This window comes from Neohortaea acidophila (assembly GCF_010093505.1).
Source record: "Neohortaea acidophila strain CBS 113389 unplaced genomic scaffold BDY17scaffold_3, whole genome shotgun sequence".
Classification (NCBI taxonomy): Eukaryota; Fungi; Ascomycota; class Dothideomycetes; order Mycosphaerellales; family Teratosphaeriaceae; genus Neohortaea; species Neohortaea acidophila.
The window spans coordinates 369,040-385,159 of record NW_022985512.1 but is presented as its reverse complement, the minus strand read 5'-3'; the positions used below and the strand labels follow the sequence as shown (position 1 = coordinate 385,159).

General features: G+C 55.7%; 10 protein-coding genes across 10 annotated transcripts; 3 read left to right on the top strand and 7 right to left on the bottom strand.

Annotated features, from left to right (window-relative positions):
* Nucleotides 1–112: 112 nt before the first annotated feature.
* Nucleotides 113–2,181, bottom strand: BDY17DRAFT_95237 (putative FAD dependent oxidoreductase). The gene has a single exon (XM_033738868.1). The coding sequence runs from the start codon at nucleotides 2,002–2,004 to the stop codon at nucleotides 241–243; it is 1,764 nt and encodes a 587-aa protein (XP_033591587.1). The 5' UTR covers nucleotides 2,005–2,181; the 3' UTR covers nucleotides 113–240.
* On the top strand, nucleotides 2,180–3,599 carry BDY17DRAFT_95238 (Glyoxalase/Bleomycin resistance protein/Dihydroxybiphenyl dioxygenase). Its single transcript, XM_033738869.1, has 3 exons — nucleotides 2,180–3,204; nucleotides 3,268–3,324; nucleotides 3,378–3,599. Exons 1-3 carry the CDS (start codon nucleotides 2,410–2,412, stop codon nucleotides 3,486–3,488), a joined length of 963 nt encoding a protein of 320 aa, XP_033591586.1. The 5' UTR covers nucleotides 2,180–2,409; the 3' UTR covers nucleotides 3,489–3,599.
* A 111-nt stretch (nucleotides 3,600–3,710) lies between these two features.
* BDY17DRAFT_308477 (ASST-domain-containing protein) lies at nucleotides 3,711–5,306 on the bottom strand (the record flags this gene model as incomplete). Its single annotated transcript, XM_033735215.1, has 1 exon — nucleotides 3,711–5,306. The coding sequence occupies one exon, from the start codon at nucleotides 5,304–5,306 to the stop codon at nucleotides 3,711–3,713; it is 1,596 nt and encodes a 531-aa protein (XP_033591585.1).
* A 474-nt stretch (nucleotides 5,307–5,780) lies between these two features.
* On the bottom strand, nucleotides 5,781–7,057 carry BDY17DRAFT_292759 (Rhodanese-like domain-containing protein). Its single transcript, XM_033732887.1, has 3 exons — nucleotides 6,397–7,057; nucleotides 6,073–6,337; nucleotides 5,781–5,978 (listed from the first exon to the last, which is right to left on the bottom strand). Exons 1-2 carry the CDS (start codon nucleotides 6,927–6,929, stop codon nucleotides 6,274–6,276), a joined length of 597 nt encoding a protein of 198 aa, XP_033591584.1. The 5' UTR covers nucleotides 6,930–7,057; the 3' UTR covers nucleotides 5,781–5,978; nucleotides 6,073–6,273.
* Nucleotides 7,058–7,410: 353 nt separating this feature from the next.
* On the bottom strand, nucleotides 7,411–8,007 carry BDY17DRAFT_321895 (uncharacterized protein; the record flags this gene model as incomplete). The annotated part of the gene is made up of 2 exons (XM_033736715.1): nucleotides 7,411–7,716; nucleotides 7,771–8,007. 2 exons carry the CDS (start codon nucleotides 8,005–8,007, stop codon nucleotides 7,411–7,413), a joined length of 543 nt encoding a protein of 180 aa, XP_033591583.1.
* A 181-nt stretch (nucleotides 8,008–8,188) lies between these two features.
* Nucleotides 8,189–9,536, top strand: BDY17DRAFT_95207 (uncharacterized protein). Its single transcript, XM_033738866.1, has one exon. It carries the CDS (start codon nucleotides 8,287–8,289, stop codon nucleotides 9,232–9,234), a length of 948 nt encoding a protein of 315 aa, XP_033591582.1. The 5' UTR covers nucleotides 8,189–8,286; the 3' UTR covers nucleotides 9,235–9,536.
* A 218-nt stretch (nucleotides 9,537–9,754) lies between these two features.
* On the bottom strand, nucleotides 9,755–10,221 carry BDY17DRAFT_292755 (uncharacterized protein). The gene has a single exon (XM_033732886.1). It carries the CDS (start codon nucleotides 10,208–10,210, stop codon nucleotides 9,905–9,907), a length of 306 nt encoding a protein of 101 aa, XP_033591581.1. The 5' UTR covers nucleotides 10,211–10,221; the 3' UTR covers nucleotides 9,755–9,904.
* A 427-nt stretch (nucleotides 10,222–10,648) lies between these two features.
* On the bottom strand, nucleotides 10,649–12,204 carry BDY17DRAFT_321893 (uncharacterized protein; the record flags this gene model as incomplete). The annotated part of the gene is made up of 3 exons (XM_033736714.1): nucleotides 10,649–11,775; nucleotides 11,828–12,124; nucleotides 12,177–12,204. 3 exons carry the CDS (start codon nucleotides 12,202–12,204, stop codon nucleotides 10,649–10,651), a joined length of 1,452 nt encoding a protein of 483 aa, XP_033591580.1.
* An 818-nt stretch (nucleotides 12,205–13,022) lies between these two features.
* BDY17DRAFT_95150 (WD40-repeat-containing domain protein) lies at nucleotides 13,023–14,880 on the top strand. Its single transcript, XM_033738865.1, has 4 exons — nucleotides 13,023–13,187; nucleotides 13,235–13,317; nucleotides 13,370–13,441; nucleotides 13,492–14,880. The coding sequence occupies exons 1-4, from the start codon at nucleotides 13,133–13,135 to the stop codon at nucleotides 14,803–14,805; spliced, it is 1,524 nt and encodes a 507-aa protein (XP_033591579.1). The 5' UTR covers nucleotides 13,023–13,132; the 3' UTR covers nucleotides 14,806–14,880.
* Nucleotides 14,814–16,112, bottom strand: BDY17DRAFT_321891 (CobW/HypB/UreG, nucleotide-binding domain-containing protein; the record flags this gene model as incomplete). The annotated part of the gene is made up of 2 exons (XM_033736713.1): nucleotides 14,814–15,853; nucleotides 15,980–16,112. 2 exons carry the CDS (start codon nucleotides 16,110–16,112, stop codon nucleotides 14,814–14,816), a joined length of 1,173 nt encoding a protein of 390 aa, XP_033591578.1.
* Nucleotides 16,113–16,120: the final 8 nt, after the last annotated feature.

Genomic DNA, 16,120 nt, shown 5'->3' with positions numbered 1-16,120 from the left:
ACGGTCACGAACAGGGCTGTGGGGAGAGTGCGAGGTCGAAATCTACCGGCCGTGAGGTGATCATTTTACATATGTCCTCTACATGGCTTCGTTCCGTTGATCGACCGCGTGACTGACAGTCTCGATGCCAGTATGGGTAATGTGGTATTGCATTCATCTCCGCGCGGGGTTCTCTACCCCGCGAGTGGCATCGATCTCTATCTTTCAATGTACCAGCCTATCACTACGCGAACATGACCATCACTTCTCCGCACGGCAGAGTACTCTAAGCATAGCACTACGGAGCAGACTGGTCGCGTCGGCAGACGATGTGGGAAATCGCCAAGCAACGAAGTGATCTGGCCTTACGAGAACCACACCATCCTCCTCGACCCCGCTGAGCCTACCCCAGTCGTGGTAGCAATCCATGTAGTCGCAGTCATACCCAATGGACACGGCTTTCATGTCGAGATCTGCGACTTCCTGACTCAGTTCGCTGGCAGCGTGTTTCCAACATTCGCCCCCCACGCCTGTGAGGACGGTGAAGTGCCCGTGTCCGCACAAGTCTAGCACAGACGTGCGTGGAGATTGTCCGTTGGCAGCCACCCAAAAGTGAGGTAAGTGATAGCCAGGATACGTCGAAATGGCGACTTCTTTGAGCAAGTCAAAACCATTGAGATCGGGAGCCCTGTCGTCTTGTTCGGCGTATACGGCGGCGGAGTTTGAGTAGATTTGGTTCATCTGGATCCCGAGCGCCTGCAGCTCAGCATCCGTGGCTTCAAGGGCTTTCCGCAGCCGGGCCCTCATCTCTCTTCCCTCGTGAGTCGTTGCTTTGAGCAGGTTAACGGCTTGATCCCGGTCGTGCGGCGTCAAGCCCAGCAGCGCCCACAACCTACGGTGGGCTAGCATGCCATCATTCGCTCGGCGTACCACAGCATCGCCAACCGGCTTCCGCTCGGTTGTCAGTGTTTGGAGGAGCTCCGACCCCGCAAGACCCTTCAAGACGTATGCCAGCTTCCAGGCAAGGTTGAAAGCATCCGAAATGCAAGTATTGCTACCCAGGCCGTTGATAGGAGGGTGTCGATGCACTGCATCGCCTATACACAAGACTCTCCCCTTCTGCCACGAGCGGGCGACTTGGTCGTTGATTGTCCAGCGGAAGCTCGACAGGATCTCGATATTCACACTGTCGTCGCCAATCATCTGCCTCAACCTACTATCGATTTGCTTCATGGTTGGTTCGAATGTTTGGTCGCTCGCCGGATGCATCGACACCACCCATTCGTTCCACGGCCGGACCATGCGGAAATTCCCAGCAGCAGACCACTCCGGGGCATCCGTGTTGAGGATCCAATTGAGACTGCCAGGGCGATTGACCATGTACTTGGTGAGGTCGGCTTTGATGTGAACATTGAAAGCGTTGTTGAGCTGCTTTCCATCCACAGGGATCTCCAAAGCATTGAGTACACTACTTCTCGCGCCGTCTGCGCCGACGAGATATTGTGACCGCACCCAGTATCGTCGTTCTGTTTTCCGATCCCGCAAGAGCGTCAGGACGTAGTCGCCGTGATCCTCGAGTCGCTCGAACTCGGTGCTGAATCTGACGGTAACTCCATGTTTGATTCCCTCGTCGACGAGAATCGGCTCGAGAAGGCTCTGCGGCAGGTCCGACATGACACATGGACTCGCCATCTCGTAACGATGCTTCTCCGACGGCTTGCTGCCCCACGACCACATTCGTCCGTACTCGTCGCCGTTGAGCGTATTAGACCAGGACGTGTGTTGCATGTGGTGCGCGGGGCTCGCCACTTCCTCTAGCCGTGGTTCGAGTCCTGCGTCCCTGAGAACCTCCATCGCGCGTTGATTGAAGATGTGTGCTCGGGGGGTATTCGCCGTGCCGGAGTGCCTCGAGATCATTAGGCTCTTGATATTGAGCCGTGCGAGGTGAAGAGCGAGTGTAGCGCCCGCTGGACCAGCTCCGATGATGAGCACCGGGACGGTGTCGTCTATCTTCGGGTTTTCCATGCTGGTTGGAGTCGGTGAGAAATTGCAACACCTCGACGACGTTCTTCACGGAGGCCCATTGTAGGCCTGCTATCTCTTCAGTCTCTACATCACGGATAGAGACCTGCCGTGACTTGACAGCCGTGTGGAGAATGTGCGTGGCATTAGGAACATCGTTCGCTGGTGGGAGGGTTGAACAGCCGCATGCTCGGCAATGCCACATTACCCGGCCGCGAGGAAACGCACCACCATGAAGATCAGCCACTGCGATCTGGACTGACGTGTAACCAGCTTGCTCAACAACGGAAACATCGCCGTGATCTGCTTACTGAGCTTGACTGCATCACTCCGCTCGCTGCGGGAAGATACATGTACCGTGCGAAGGAAGCAAGCCGGTGGACGCGGTGACCACAATTCAAAGCAACGATGTCCGACGATAGGATCCAGTTGCTCCGAACCGCCTTTGTGGTGTACTACCACCGTGATCTCGACAAAGCCCGGACATTCATGCTGGACTTTGGCCTGACAATCGCTAGTGAGCTGCCAGGAGAGACAATCTATTTCCGCGGCTACGGCTCGGAGCCATACGTCTACGTCTGCCATCAATCGCAGACCGGGCGGAGCTACTTTGGCGGCGCAGCCTATGTCGTAGCCTCGTTCGCAGACCTAGACAAGGCTCGAACGTCTCCACACGGAGATGGGCAGATTCGGCAATTGGATGGTCCAGGAGGCGGCCGGGCAATCACGTTAACCGATCCCGCCGGCCACCAAGTACACCTCATCCACGATTGGACCACGCAGCCGGCAACCACTGCACCGCATCTGGAGAAACTCACCGTCAACTTTGAAGACGAGAAGCCGCGCAAAGGCAGATTCCAGCGCTTCGCTCCAGGCCCGGCGCCCGTCTTTCGCTGGGGCCATTATGGCGTCACCTATCCCACCGGCGCCTATCAGACCATGTACGACTGGTACACGAAGACATTGACGCTCGCGCCCAGTGATGTCGTCTACCGAGACGGCGTGCCGGTCACTTGCTTCTTTCACATCGATCGGGGAACCGAGTACACCGATCATCACTGCTTCTTCTTTAAGGCGGTGAAGCCGGATGGGGAGCCGGATGTCGCGCATGCGGCTTTTGAGGTGCACGATTTTGATGTACAGCAATTGGGCCACCAGCATCTGGAGTCGAAGGGTTACGAGCTGTGCTGGGGCGTGGGAAGGGTAAGTGCTGATGTACAGCTTGTGCAGCTGAAACTCTTCCACTGACATTCATCCTCCATCCAGCACGTCCTAGGGAGCCAAGTGTTTGATTACTGGTTTGACACGAGCGGCTTCATGGTTGTAAGTGTTGGATTGTTTACAATTGTCCCTCACGATACTGACAAAGATACCAGGAGCATTACGCCGATGGCGATGTTGTCAACTGTGATACGCCCGTGGGCAAAGCGCAAGCAGGTCCGCAAGCCTTGTCCGTCTGGGGGCCGCCGGTACCTGCCGTGTTTTAGAGTGAGTAAGAATGCCCGATCTATGGCCTGACCTCAGGAAAAGTCTGCAGGCGACAATGGTACTTCACTGCGAATCCCTTGCAAGACGAATGATGATACGAGCGAGGTTCGGGCAGAGAAGAGTTGCGACAACGATGCCCACCTCATGAGCTTTAGAAGGGAGGACGAGTTATTGCATAGGATTGAATCCACTTTACCATTCAGATGCTCGTGATCATGTCTCTACCAGACTGACCCAATGTGCACGGTATTCGACCTCCGCACCTCATCGCCCTTTTGGACCGCAGCAACCTGCAACGTCGCCGCCCCAGCCGGCACCTCAAACACCGTCTCAAAGCCCTCCTTCGCCGCCTGGCCCACAAGCGTACCATTCGCACTCGTCGAATTCGCAACATACACATTCCACGCCTCAACCTCCGTCGCCCCGTTCCAACTCACATACGCATACCCGCTCTCCACGACCAAACTCGGGTCCCACGCGGCGGGAGTGGCATGCCAAACGTGCTTGAAAGCCCGATAGCTCTGCACGGTATTCAGGCCGCCGAATTGCGCCTGCCACCGCAAGTCGCTGCCGTCCGTCGCTGGGCCGTATTCGCGCGTGATGGCGATCTGGCCGTAGCCGAGGAGTTGGTTGCCGTTGCTGAGCTCGACGATGTAGTCGCCTTGACTATCGGCGTAGATGGGTTCGGACGGCGTTTCGATTTTGCGTAGGAGTTGAGGAGTGTAGGATGTGCTGGGGGGGAGTTCGAGGTGGAAGACGAGGCCGTTGGAGGGCGTGCCGTTGACGGCTATTGTGTTGTGGTTGTCGAAGACGCTGAGGTCCATGCCTGTTGGTGTGACGTTGTGCGCGCGGGCGTAGTGCTGCCATGAGAAGGTGCTGTCTGCTGGCAGGGGGCCGAAGTCTCCGCCCGTCACGCCTTGGATGCGCCATTGAACGCTACCATTTGTCCCCGATACGTAATAGGTTGACCAACAGTGGCGGGAGTTGATCAGGTAGTCGCTACCTACCATTTCGCCGGCGTTGATATGGAACCAGTCCCAGGGGGAGGCAATCGTGCCAATTCCGGCGGAAGCGTTGATATGCAGTTGCGATTCGCTCAGCGGCACATGCTCACTCGCGACCCACTTGAAAAGGACTTCCCAGGTCTCGATGTCCAGTTCGACGGCTAGGGAATCGGCGATCCACCCATCAACCGGTCCGCCATATGGGGAGAGGTCCCAAGGAGTATTGTTGTATGCAGATACTAGCAGCGTATTCCAGGGAGTGACCAGATGCTCATGAATGTCAATCGACCAGTTGGCGACGGGCGTAGTCACAAGCTTGTTCAAACCGAGATCGGGATTCACGCTGAAGTTGCTGTACGAAGAGTCCACGAAATTCACTTGTCCGTAGCCGTGGCCGACGTTCGCGCCCTCGGTATTGTACCCGCTCCAATAGGTGAGGTACGGTTGGCCCTTGTAGTGTTGGACACGGAAGTCCGTGATGCCGGAGGTGTTGAGCGCGAACACGGCCTCGTTGTCGGAGGTCATGATGAACCCGCCGTCCATTTCTGCCGCCGGCGCGGAGAGATTGATGTTCGCCGGTGTCATGAAGATGAAGCCGTCTGCAAGCTCGCCTTGGTTGACGGTGATGGTCATGTTGGGAGGAGTGTAGGGCGAGCTTTTGAACACTCTCCACGGCCAGATGGCTCCCTTGGGGTCTGTCTCGACCTGGACGTAGGCATGACTGGGGATTGTTGCGGCTGAAGAATTTGCCTTCGGCGTGTGAGCAAGCCTTGCGGCCAGCGCGCAGCCTGCGAATGCGAGTAGTAACCGCATTTTGATGCTGCAAAGAGTCGATACTTGCTGCGGAAGAAAGATGATTGTGATGTCTGGAGATGGCCACGCACCGTGGAATTTATAGGCGGGTTCTCTTATTGCGTCATGTGTTCGGAGCATACAAGGGACCGGCGGCCGACTTCATTCGAGACATGGTGATCAGTCGCTTGCCTTTGAACGGTAAGCAGTAGTGGCGATTGCACCAAAGGTAAGCAAGGCAGCTGCGCCTGTAGACTTTTTCGAGCCAGCGTGGTCTTACTGTGTGCTTGTTCACTCGCAAATCCGCTCCGTGGTAATCGGCGCCCTCTCTTTTGCTATTCCGCAGCCTTTTGCAATGCATGTCGATCGCGTGGCCAAATAGGCACAAGCCGCGATGTCGCAATCCCCGCCAAGCCTGTAGTAGGTGGAAGTAGGCGCTATTTCGCAATACTTGAAGGGCATGTGCCGAGTTCCGCTCGCAGCATGGAAATAAATGCTGGATTCGAGACTGAATGTATCCTGGAGGCTCGCCGGGATGTATTGTCCGAAGTTGTCGTCGAGCAGGTGCAGTGGGAAGGTTCAGGCTGCACAAGGCTGCGGAAAGTTACTTACAGCCGCACGGATCCTTCAATTACAGTATCCTGCAAAGAGCTCGCAGCAGGGATGATGCTGGACCGAAGGATCAAACTTGGTATGTCTACGAATCGACTTTCGTCAGGGAAGGCCCGGCGCAATGGTCTCCTCATTCTGCAATGAGACGACTTTCTGATGTCAGACGAAACCAGGTTCAAAGGATGGTAGCCTACAAGTTCCGCCATGCTCGTAGCGGCAGGTAAAGTAGATATTCATCGGAGTCGGAGGCTGATCGTTGGGAGAGTAGAGCTTTCGTGAGCAATAGACCAAGAGCCACTCGCAGAATGGCCAGCAAGCTGCATGGAACGAGTGCATCACGCACATGCGCCATCGCCGTGTTCTGTAGCCCGTTTCATCAATACCCCGAAGCCCACAAGTCCTTCACATAGCCCTCCGTAAGACCCGGATCCTCTCCGTACCTAGAATTGAAATAAACCATCAGCATCCAGGATCGAGAAATGAAAGACTCCCCACTCACTTCTCCTGCCACTTCACAAACCCCCCATCCAGCACATACACCTTCTGCACGCCCGCCAAATCCGCCCCATCCTTCCGAATCCCCACCTCCCCCTTCTCGCTCATCCGCTCTCGCTCCCGCAGATACCGCAACGCACTGCCCGGCCCCCGCTGCTGCGACAGCGCGCAGTGGAACACCACCGTGTCCTGGTCGCGCAGCGTGCGCACCAGCTCCGGCATGCGGAAGTCGTGGGTGTGCACGGGCACGTTGAGGCACTGCTGGATGTGGCCGCCGATGAAGTCGTTGTCGCGCACGTCGATGACGGTTAGGCCGGGTTTTTGCTCTTTAATGAGGGTCGCGAGCTGGTCGCGCGTTATCCAGGAGAGGTCGCTGAAGGTGAAGGTTGACATGGTTCTGCGGAGGCGATGGATGATTATGATGCTGTACCGTGGGATTGTGAAGGTGCTAGTCCGTTGATGGATGAGTCCAGATGGATGTGCGGACAGTAATCGGATGAAGAGATGGTTTGTGGATGAGTTCAAGGTATTTCGCATCAGCAATGTGAGGTGCAGAGGCGGAGATCTCGCCAGAATTCGCCACGGTTGAATCTCAAATACTTGTATGAAGCCCTGACCCTCGCATCTTTCGTTTGCACATCAATTAATACCGCAAGAACAGAAGGTGGGAGCTACCTTACGCTTTCGAGAGTGGGGTCGAATTAGGCATTGTTTCGCCAACGTCACGTGACTATAGAAGAGACATATCCGCGGGACTGAATGTCATGTAGACCATGAGACTGCCTAACGTCTTTCGGATTTCACTATAGTGAAAGCATACCCACCTCACATCACCATGTCATCGGACTTCGTATTGGAAGGTACGCGAACGCTCTCTCCATGCTTTGGTTTATGCTCCTCCATCCAGCGCCACTTTTCAGCCCATACTGCAGCGTTCTCTGCTAGGTCCCGACACCACACAATTGCACCGAGCTTGGTGGAGACACTTAGGCCGCAGGTCAAGGCGTGTTTGACTGCTTCAGAGAACATCCGGCTTCACGGAGCCGAAAGTCAGTTCACCCAGCAGAGCCATGTTTTTGAAGCGCGGGCCAGACGTAAGAGGAGGGTCCGGACCAGCACCGAACTTGATGATCCCGTAGTCCGCCCGTTTCTTGAAGCGAGGATCGCTGGTCAGAGGAGCGTCGGCGCCGGCTCCAGTGATGACTCCAGGTCTGCCGGGGACGGACTGCGGGTTGGCCGTCTTGTTGACCACGACTTTGAAGCCCATCTTGCGCAGGTTTCGGCGACCTTCGTGCTCTGCTTCCATCTTCGTTGCCTCCAGCGACTGGTAGGATTAGCAATAAAAAGCAGAATCACAACAATGGTAGGGCAGACTCACTCCCGCATGTTCCGCGGCAGTTTCATCGTCCTCGTATATCTTGAAGTCGAGATGTCCTCCTTGCTGTGTTACCGACGGATGAGGACGAGACCCGAGGAACTCCGCAGAATCTCTCTCGATACCAGCGATCACCTCCGCCTGCTTATCTTTCGGGAGTTGACGAAGTCTGGCCAACTCATCTTTGAAAGTGGTTCGCTTGCTGAAGTCGGTCGGCAGAGGGGGCGGTGGTGGTGCCATCCTGAGGCTCGCAACCGTGTTTACACTGATCACCAGAACGATGACTCTGGAGATGGTGTGTGGTTGGGATTAGACGAAGTGTAGGAAGAAGGGTCGAGAAAGTGTCGTCGTGAAGATCGACAGGCACCGGCCAGATGTCTGTGTAACGCGAGCCAACGTCACGCTTGAGGCAAACGGAGATGTGGCGTTAATCCTGGAAAGATGTGTGGTTGTTCGTGTCCTGGTGGCGGTTTGTGTGAATGATCTGGCCAGAAATCGCGGTTGCAGCGTTTGCTTTCCATGCACAGCGCGAATCTTCCACAAGCTCCCGCAATTCACTTCCATGCTTCCTTCACCTCTCTTCGAATCCATACCCTTCGCCTCTCTTCCCACCTTTCTCCTGAACTTCTCCTTCCACTCGCCCAGACACTGTCCAACCATCAACACAACTCCCCTCTCAGGAGTCCGTCCATCTCCGACCCTCCCTCTGAGAGTGCCTCAACACAACCAACCATGTCGTCTCCTCGTGCCCAGATCGCACCAGAGACTCCTCGTGCATCCGCCGGGAGAGACAGCCCCCCCTTGCGCGCCCCAGGAAGTATCGAAGGCAGCACCGCTTCCGAATCGTCGAGCCCAGGCGCCGATGAGGGCAACAACGACATCTTCCACGCTGGCAACCTCACACTCGACAAAAACTGGCCGTCCATCGATCTGAACGAAATATCAGCCGGCCAAGCAGTCATCTACAACCGCCTTGGTCTCCTGACGTCCGCCATCAACGCCCAGTCCCGTGCGATCGAGGCTCTCGCCGCGGCCAATCGTAACACTACCATTGGTCCCAAAGCTCGCAAAGTTCGCAAACCCGGAATGGTGGATGGGGAGGGACAGCAACTGATCGAGACTATGCTCAAGAAGCACGCCGCGTTGATGAAGCGTGTGGTGTTGGACTACGCCGCGAAGGTCGACGCCGAAGATGGTGACACGCTCATCGAAAACCCCGGCGAGAAGATGTACCTTCAAGCAGTGGTGTACAAGAAAGCCCTCGTCAAAGCAGCTCCAGTTGACGAGACGGTGGAGGGGCAGACTCAGCCAAGTGTGAAAAGTGTCGAGCGCATCCTGGACAGCATGAACACGGCGACCTACCGTACGCTGTACCAGATCGTGGTCAAGACGTATCTTCCAGGCACCATCATCAGCGTCAGCAAAAGCAGCTCGAGCGATGAGGATGAGGCTGCGTTGGATGCTTGATGTGATGATGTGGATCGAGGAGGAATGGAGTTGGACGGATGAGGTGGAACGCGCTGGAACGATTGGGGCAGGTATTCCGAGTGTACTCATCCCGTCGAACAGACGTCTTCTTGTTGACGGTTCGTAAGACGAGAAGGATATTGGGCAGAGGGGCTTCTCTTGGTCACCGTCTTGAGCGATAATCGAGGCAAAAGCAATGAAAACAGTATTCACAATCTTCCCTCATGGTCTTGATCTTGAATCATCGACCCGGCTTCCAACTGTTGTCTATGTGCGCAACGTAGCGAATTATGTCCCGATCCTTCAATGCCTCTGCCATTCCCAATGCTTCCGCGCCACTCGGTCCAGATACTGATGTACGTTATGTATCGTAGAACAAAGGCAGGATAATGCGTAGGCTCCCGATCAAAAAGGGAAGGTTGTCTCCGCAAATTACCCAAAGCGGCAAAAGCGAGCCTTAAAGACACCAAATTTAGCCCAAAAAAGCTGAACCAAGATTAGGGTTGAGCGCTAAACCTAATCGGGCCGAACCGGGATTTGAACTGGATTAGGGTTAGCGGCGGGTTCAAGTTTGACTCTCTAACTTAAAGGGGTTATGAGAACTTACCCCGGGACCTGTCACATTCGTTCCGCCATTTACGGCGGAGAACTGAAGAGCCCGAAGCGACAATCATACGACTAGACCATCCGGCCGAAACTTTAATACCGCCCAGCATAGATGCATTATATCCGCTATTCTAACGCGACCGGGGACGCCCCATGGCAGATATCGCTCTCTGTTGGCGTAAAGACGGTAAAAAAATGGCACACAAGGTGGGAGGCGGTGTTGTCGTACGTCAGATTGAGCAGAATCATTTAATGCATGGCAATTGGCGTCGAATAAGGTGGACACGACACCGACTAGACTACGACATGGCACATGCCTCGCCGAACAGTGAACATAAAAAATCACAAGCATGAGAGCATGAATATTCATCGAGTCAAGCAAAAGACGTTCTCATAAATGTTCTCTTTCAGAATGGAATTACATTATCCATTATCTCATGACATGAAGCCAGTTTCGTCCGGACATTCTCATTCCTCCGAAGAAAAGGGCCTTGCTATACCCAATGTCTATTCCCACCGCTTTTCAACGGGACGTAACTCGGCCAGAAGAGTCTCCTCAACATAGCCAATACCATTCTCCATTTTTCCTCCCAGGCATGCGGATGCCTGTCCATCCCGTACCCGATCTTTGGCGGACTGCTCAGCGCGGGCTTTCAACATCTCAGCTGAGGCATTCCCCTACAACCATTGCAACGGCTATATTCTGCACGACTCGCCTTCGAAGCTGCAGTGAAGCGGGGTCCTTGATTGTGCCGAGTTGTGTGGGCCAGTCGAGTCTCGCTCGCACAGCAAGCTTCATCCCTTACCGCTATGCAGACCCTTGCCCAAGCGCTGCGGATCGCTGGCCCAGACCGGATAGCCCTGCTCCGGCGTAGCGGCGCCGACGGGCTGCCCGCGCCCCAACATCCGCCAGGGCACCATTAATGCCCGTAACACCCCAGGCAAAGATGGCTTGATCGCGAATGGCGCCCATGAAGTCGCTGTGATCGAACGGACTTCGGGTCGGGGAGAGGTTGTTGTGCTGCGCGCCTTGTGGGCTGAGAGACGGGGCGAAGGTAGTGCCGAAGCCATGGCCTGGTCGGGACTCGATGGGTGGGATGATGGGATCGCTGGCCCACGGGGCGGCGAAGAGGCCGTCGGCGTAGACGGGTTTAGATGGACGATGTGAGGTCGGATGGGGGATCATGGGTCTTGCTTTGCGCAGACATACCACCAGGCCGTCCGAGGTGCAGGAGATGACGGCTTCTAATTCGACGGGCTCGCTTGAACCGCGCGGGTTGATCTCTGGCGATGCCGCCATGGAGGATGATGAGGATTCGGCGAGTAGAGTGTCGCCAAAGATTGCTTCGTGGGTGTCTCTGTTGCTTTCGTCGGGGGAGTTGCTCGACTCGGGCTTCAACATCTCGTCATCCACCTCCATTGCGGTTGGGGCTCGGCCGACGGCCGGACTCTCGCTTGGAGGCGAGCCTTCGCTGCCCCGCGCTGTTGACTCGTCGTCAACGCTCGTATCGGTGGCAGTGAGCTCTTCAATCTCGGTCATATCCTCGTCGCTGTCGTTATTAGAGGGCGCAGAGGAATCATCTTGCCGAGGGTCTCGAAACCAGAAGCGTAGGTATGCGATGGAATCGTTGCTCTTCGCACTCTCCAGACATTTGATGGCATCGGCAAGGCAATTCTCCGCGATGCAGTAATAGAAGCTCCGGCCGCGAAGATTGGCGGAGGGGATGCCAAGGATTTCTTGAATGCCACTGGTCGCATACATGATGGTGAGCGTTCTCGTGAAGCGGTTGAGAAACAACGCGGCACGGGGTTCGTGGAGCTGAAACTTGGCAGGTTGCGCGAATTTGGCCGACATATGCGACAACATGTGGTAGCGCGGGTCTGCCGGCGACGATGTGAATATTTGCCGCACAATAGGTGCCTCCAGCGCTCGTTCTGCACGATCATTAGCGATTGAGACGGGTATGGGATTCCAGTGGCGACTCACTCTGGCTGTTTACGCTCCGCTTGTAGACACTTGTGCACACCACCATCACGTCGTAAACGATGGTGAAGCAGCACTCGCAGCCAATCCACTGTCCCTCGGCATTCTTCACGCTGCAGTACGCCAACACGGCCGCCTTGTCTTGAGACACTCTCTTTCGGTGGAATTCGCGGACGTAAGGGAGCTCCTCTTCGTGGAAGAACTCCCATGCCGAACGATTGACGACATCATCGGGGGTGTAGCCGAGGATGTCGATGATGGAGTCGGAGGTGTAGAGAATGCGCGCATCGTGCTCGAGGCCTATGGAATGATCAGTAGAGATCTATGGTTGCGGAGATGAACATGGGCGTACTGTGGATGGAGATGAAGGTGGTGTCCATTGTGGAGTGGCGCAAAGGCACCACACGACAGTCGGGCGGCCCGGTACGGTATGAGGCGTCTAAGACCGCATTCCAGGCCGCGTGGGGTGTAGCGAAGAGCGATGGATCAATCAATGGCCAGCGTCGCTCTAGATTTCCGGCGCTGCGGTTGCGATGTGTTGGATGATGAGAGGATACTCGAAGCCGGTGTCTCGAGATTGACCCTCAGTGATGGAATCAAGCAGAGGAAGGATGGTCACGATGATGGCGGGTGGTTGAAATGGCGAAGAGCGGTGTACTATGCGCTGACTGCGTCGGGGCGAATGGGCGAGACGGCCGTCAGCACGATGCCGGGTGCTGGGCAGAGCGTGATGCGATGAGCAGGCCGTTGATGGAGAGATGAAGCGCTTGCGTGGACATGAGAAGGCGATACATTGACACGCCGGAGTAATGTCCGTGAAGAGTGAGCGAGGGAGCAGCGAGTTTGCAGGCAAAGACGTCACGCTTGGGCCACCTCGGCCGTGTCAAGGAAAGTCTAATTGGCAGGAAGGCGCGGAGGGCGAGCGACCACACCCGCCCCGACGACGCCATATGCATGCACGTCTCCACTCGGCGTTGCGACAGCTTCCATCTCTGGCGCGTGTTGCCAGCCACCACGCCCGTGTGAGAGCCGCGAGACGGGGCCAAAGCAGAAACGACACAGGATCGCGTCATCCACGCGACGCCCATCCATCAACATCCACCCAACGACAGCCTGGTCAGCCCCTCGCAACATCAAAGCATTCCTCAACAACGCAAACTCACGCAGCTGCTGCATCCCTGCTTGTGCAGCACAGAAAGGCGACTCCCGCAAGCCTAAACCCCTCCTCACGATGCAATCGTCGATGACAAGCGACCGGCCTCCCCTCTTCATTCGTTCTGCGTGATCTTCCCTGGTTGTCACCGCAGCATGCCGCCCACCGATGTCTTTCCGACACTGCACTGCTGCGCAAAGCTTGCGAAGAGTATGTCGCCCACGTGATCATCAAGCACGTGCTGACCGTCCACGCAGACCAGTGTCTTCATGATGTCAAATTCTACCCATATGCCACGACGGACAACGATCAGATCTTTGCCGTCGTAGGCGGAAGAGACGTAAGTCTGTGCATGGAGTCCGAGAGATCAAACAGCTGCTCACCGTGATCAGGTTTTCGTTTGCCGCCCAACATTGAGCGGCGACCAGCCTTACGAATTATTGAGGTGGTTCAAAGACGAAGATGTCAGTATCTTCAACTTACTATTTCAGAGCATTTGCTAAAACTACTCCAGGTCGACTCCTCCGTCAACAGCGTCGTCTGGACAAAAGACTCGATCACGCACAAGCCACTGCTATGCATCGCTGGAGAAAAGCCGAAGCAGATCCGCATATTAGACATTGAATCCGGCGAAGCAGTCCGTTCCATTCCAGGCCATGGAAAAGGCATCAACGACCTTGCCATTTCTCCCCTCTCCACTGACCTGCTGGCTTCATGCTCGGAAGACTACACCATCCGGTTATGGAACCTGCATCCAAAGTATCAAGACCAACCATGTGTGGCCATGTTCTGTGGCGAGGGCCACAGGCAACCCATCCTCGCCTTGCGTCTTCACCCAAACGGACGATGGATGCTATCGGGTGGTCTGGACACGGCCGTGTGTCTCTGGGCAGTTCCCTCGTTAGAAGAACTCGAGAGGTCCAATGACGACTCCAACGAACGCAAGGAGCCCAAAATCATCTACTACCCGCACTTCCACTCTACCGAAGTCCACCACAACTACGTCGACTGCGTGCAATTCTACGGCGACCTGATTATCTCCAAGGCCTCGCGCGTCCAAAACGACAAGCAAAGCAACGAGATCCTCCTCTGGAAAATCGACGGCTTCGATCCGAATGAACCCCCTCCCTCCGCACCTCCCATCCCCTCCCCAGACGTCCACACTCGCTCCTCCTTTCCCCACTCCTCGCGATCCACAGGCTTCCAGCGTCTCCTAACCTTCTCAATGCCACATTCGGATCGCTTCTACTTCCGCTTTGGCCTGCTGCATACGCCCGCGATGCGCCCCATCCTCTGCATGGGCAATCAGGAATCTAAGTACTTCTTCTGGGATTTGCAGAAATTGGAGGAGGGGTGGGATATTGGAGAGGAGAAGCCGAAGAAGCGCCGCCGCAAGCCGAAGAGCGGAGTGAGCTCGGAGAATTTGAGTCGGTTGGATGACTTGAGAGGTGGTGTAAAGGTGGAGAGCTTTGCAAGCAGTGATGGGGCCGGGGGTGCTACGCGTGAGTGGGCGATGTCCTCTTCCATCCCAAGTGCGATGCTAATGTGCGTTTCAGCCATGCCTTCCTCGACTTCCAACTCTGGTGCCCCGGAGCGAAAGTACGCGCTAAGCGATCCTTTCTTGCCGCTCAAACCACATCACACCATCACTCCCAAGACGAATCTCTCATCGAGGCAGCACTTCGCCACTTCACAAATGGCGTGGAGCCCTGATGGAACGTGGCTGGTTGGCGTGGGGGATTTCGGCATGATGTGCATCTTCCACCGAGATGCAAGTGTCGTCAATGGCGTTCCGAAAGCGGTTGAGAGCTTTGCATTGAAGGACTGATATGTCTTTCATGCAGCGAGAGATTTGTCGAGACTGCTTTGAAAGGCGGCGGTCGTTGCTGCGTCGGCGATGTTCCGGCCAATAATGACAATCTTGCCCTCCTCGACCTCTCCCTCGCCCGAGTCGACGGCGTCGATCAATTCGAAAATCTCACGAACACCTTGCAGCATCTTCAACTCTCCGGTGATTAGCGGTATGCGGCCTTTGATTCGATAGATCTCCCCATCAAGCTGCTTCCCCGCCCCAGGTATCTGTCCCTCCCAAAGCACGGAGCGCAGCCATTTATCCAGTCTATCGACATCCCGCAACCGCCCAAATGACAAGCTGACGCTTCCAATGGCCGGATCCAAATGGCTGTGACCCTTGCTCGCGAAATCGAGATCCTCGGCCGTGACATTGTCATACGCGTGCAGGTCCAACACCACGCCCTCCAGTTGCGGGACCTTGCTGTGATCTGTAATCACCACCTTTGCAAGCGCATTGATCGATCTGACCCTTTGCTCCGCCGCCCTCAATTCCTCTTCATCCACCAAATCCGCCTTATTCATCACCACCACATCCGCATGACTGATCTGCAAATGCGCAATCGACAGCAACGCCTGCTCCCCATGCGCGTGCTCCTCAGCAACCTCCTCCCCCACCGGCTCATCCAAACACCTCACCACATTCTTCGCATCAACGAGCGTCACAATCCCATCCAAATAAATCGTACTCCCCAAACCCTCATCCACCCAAAACAGCGGCGCCAAATTCCCCGGATCCGCCAGCCCCGTCGTCTCCAGTAGAATGTAATCAAAGGCCCCGCGGCGCTCCATGAGGGCTTCGATAGCGTTCACGCCGGAGTCCTTGACGGAGCAGCAGATGCAGCCGTTGGCGAGGTCGAGCCATTCGGTCGCGGCGTCGGCGCCTTCGTTTACCGTGAGCGATTTCTTCACCTCGGGGATGTTGGCGGTGTTGCCGAATTCGTTGAGGATGACGGCGATTTTCTTGCCGTGCCGGGCTGTTAGGATGTAGTTGAGCAGGGTGGTTTTGCCGGCTCCTAGGTAGCCTGTAGGTTGGGGATCAGTTGAATTTCTTTGCATGATCGTCGGACTGGAAGTAATCAAAATTCTTCGATCAAGTCTTCAGACATCGAGTCGAGTGCGTGCTAGTTGTAACGAGTGTTGTAACCCACCTGTGATGATTGTAATGGGGACTTTGATGGGCTTGACATCTTCGATGCTACCATTCAGCCTCTCTCCTGCAGGATCAAGGCTTCCATTCGCCTCGACCAGCATCGGTGGCCCGTCATCTTCATCTCCTTCCATGATGAATA

What these genes read in the sequence shown, in the direction of transcription:
- BDY17DRAFT_292755 (XM_033732886.1), bottom strand. Translation starts at nt 10,210, where the DNA reads ATGAATATTCATGCTCTCATGCTTGTGATTTTTTATGTTCACTGTTCG.
- BDY17DRAFT_95237 (XM_033738868.1), bottom strand. Translation starts at nt 2,004, where the DNA reads ATGGAAAACCCGAAGATAGACGACACCGTCCCGGTGCTCATCATCGGA.
- BDY17DRAFT_95150 (XM_033738865.1), top strand. Translation starts at nt 13,133, where the DNA reads ATGCCGCCCACCGATGTCTTTCCGACACTGCACTGCTGCGCAAAGCTT. An exon ending in CCGTCGTAGGCGGAAGAGAC is followed by an intron (nt 13,318 to 13,369) that starts GTAAGTCTGTGC and finishes CACCGTGATCAG; the next exon opens with GTTTTCGTTTGCCGCCCAAC. An exon ending in GGTGGTTCAAAGACGAAGAT is followed by an intron (nt 13,442 to 13,491) that starts GTCAGTATCTTC and finishes AAACTACTCCAG; the next exon opens with GTCGACTCCTCCGTCAACAG.
- BDY17DRAFT_95238 (XM_033738869.1), top strand. Translation starts at nt 2,410, where the DNA reads ATGTCCGACGATAGGATCCAGTTGCTCCGAACCGCCTTTGTGGTGTAC. An exon ending in TGTGCTGGGGCGTGGGAAGG is followed by an intron (nt 3,205 to 3,267) that starts GTAAGTGCTGAT and finishes TCCTCCATCCAG; the next exon opens with CACGTCCTAGGGAGCCAAGT. An exon ending in ACACGAGCGGCTTCATGGTT is followed by an intron (nt 3,325 to 3,377) that starts GTAAGTGTTGGA and finishes CAAAGATACCAG; the next exon opens with GAGCATTACGCCGATGGCGA.
- BDY17DRAFT_292759 (XM_033732887.1), bottom strand. Translation starts at nt 6,929, where the DNA reads ATGCGAAATACCTTGAACTCATCCACAAACCATCTCTTCATCCGATTA. An exon ending in TTTGTGAAGTGGCAGGAGAA is followed by an intron (nt 6,338 to 6,396) that starts GTGAGTGGGGAG and finishes TTTCAATTCTAG; the next exon opens with GTACGGAGAGGATCCGGGTC.
- BDY17DRAFT_95207 (XM_033738866.1), top strand. Translation starts at nt 8,287, where the DNA reads ATGCACAGCGCGAATCTTCCACAAGCTCCCGCAATTCACTTCCATGCT.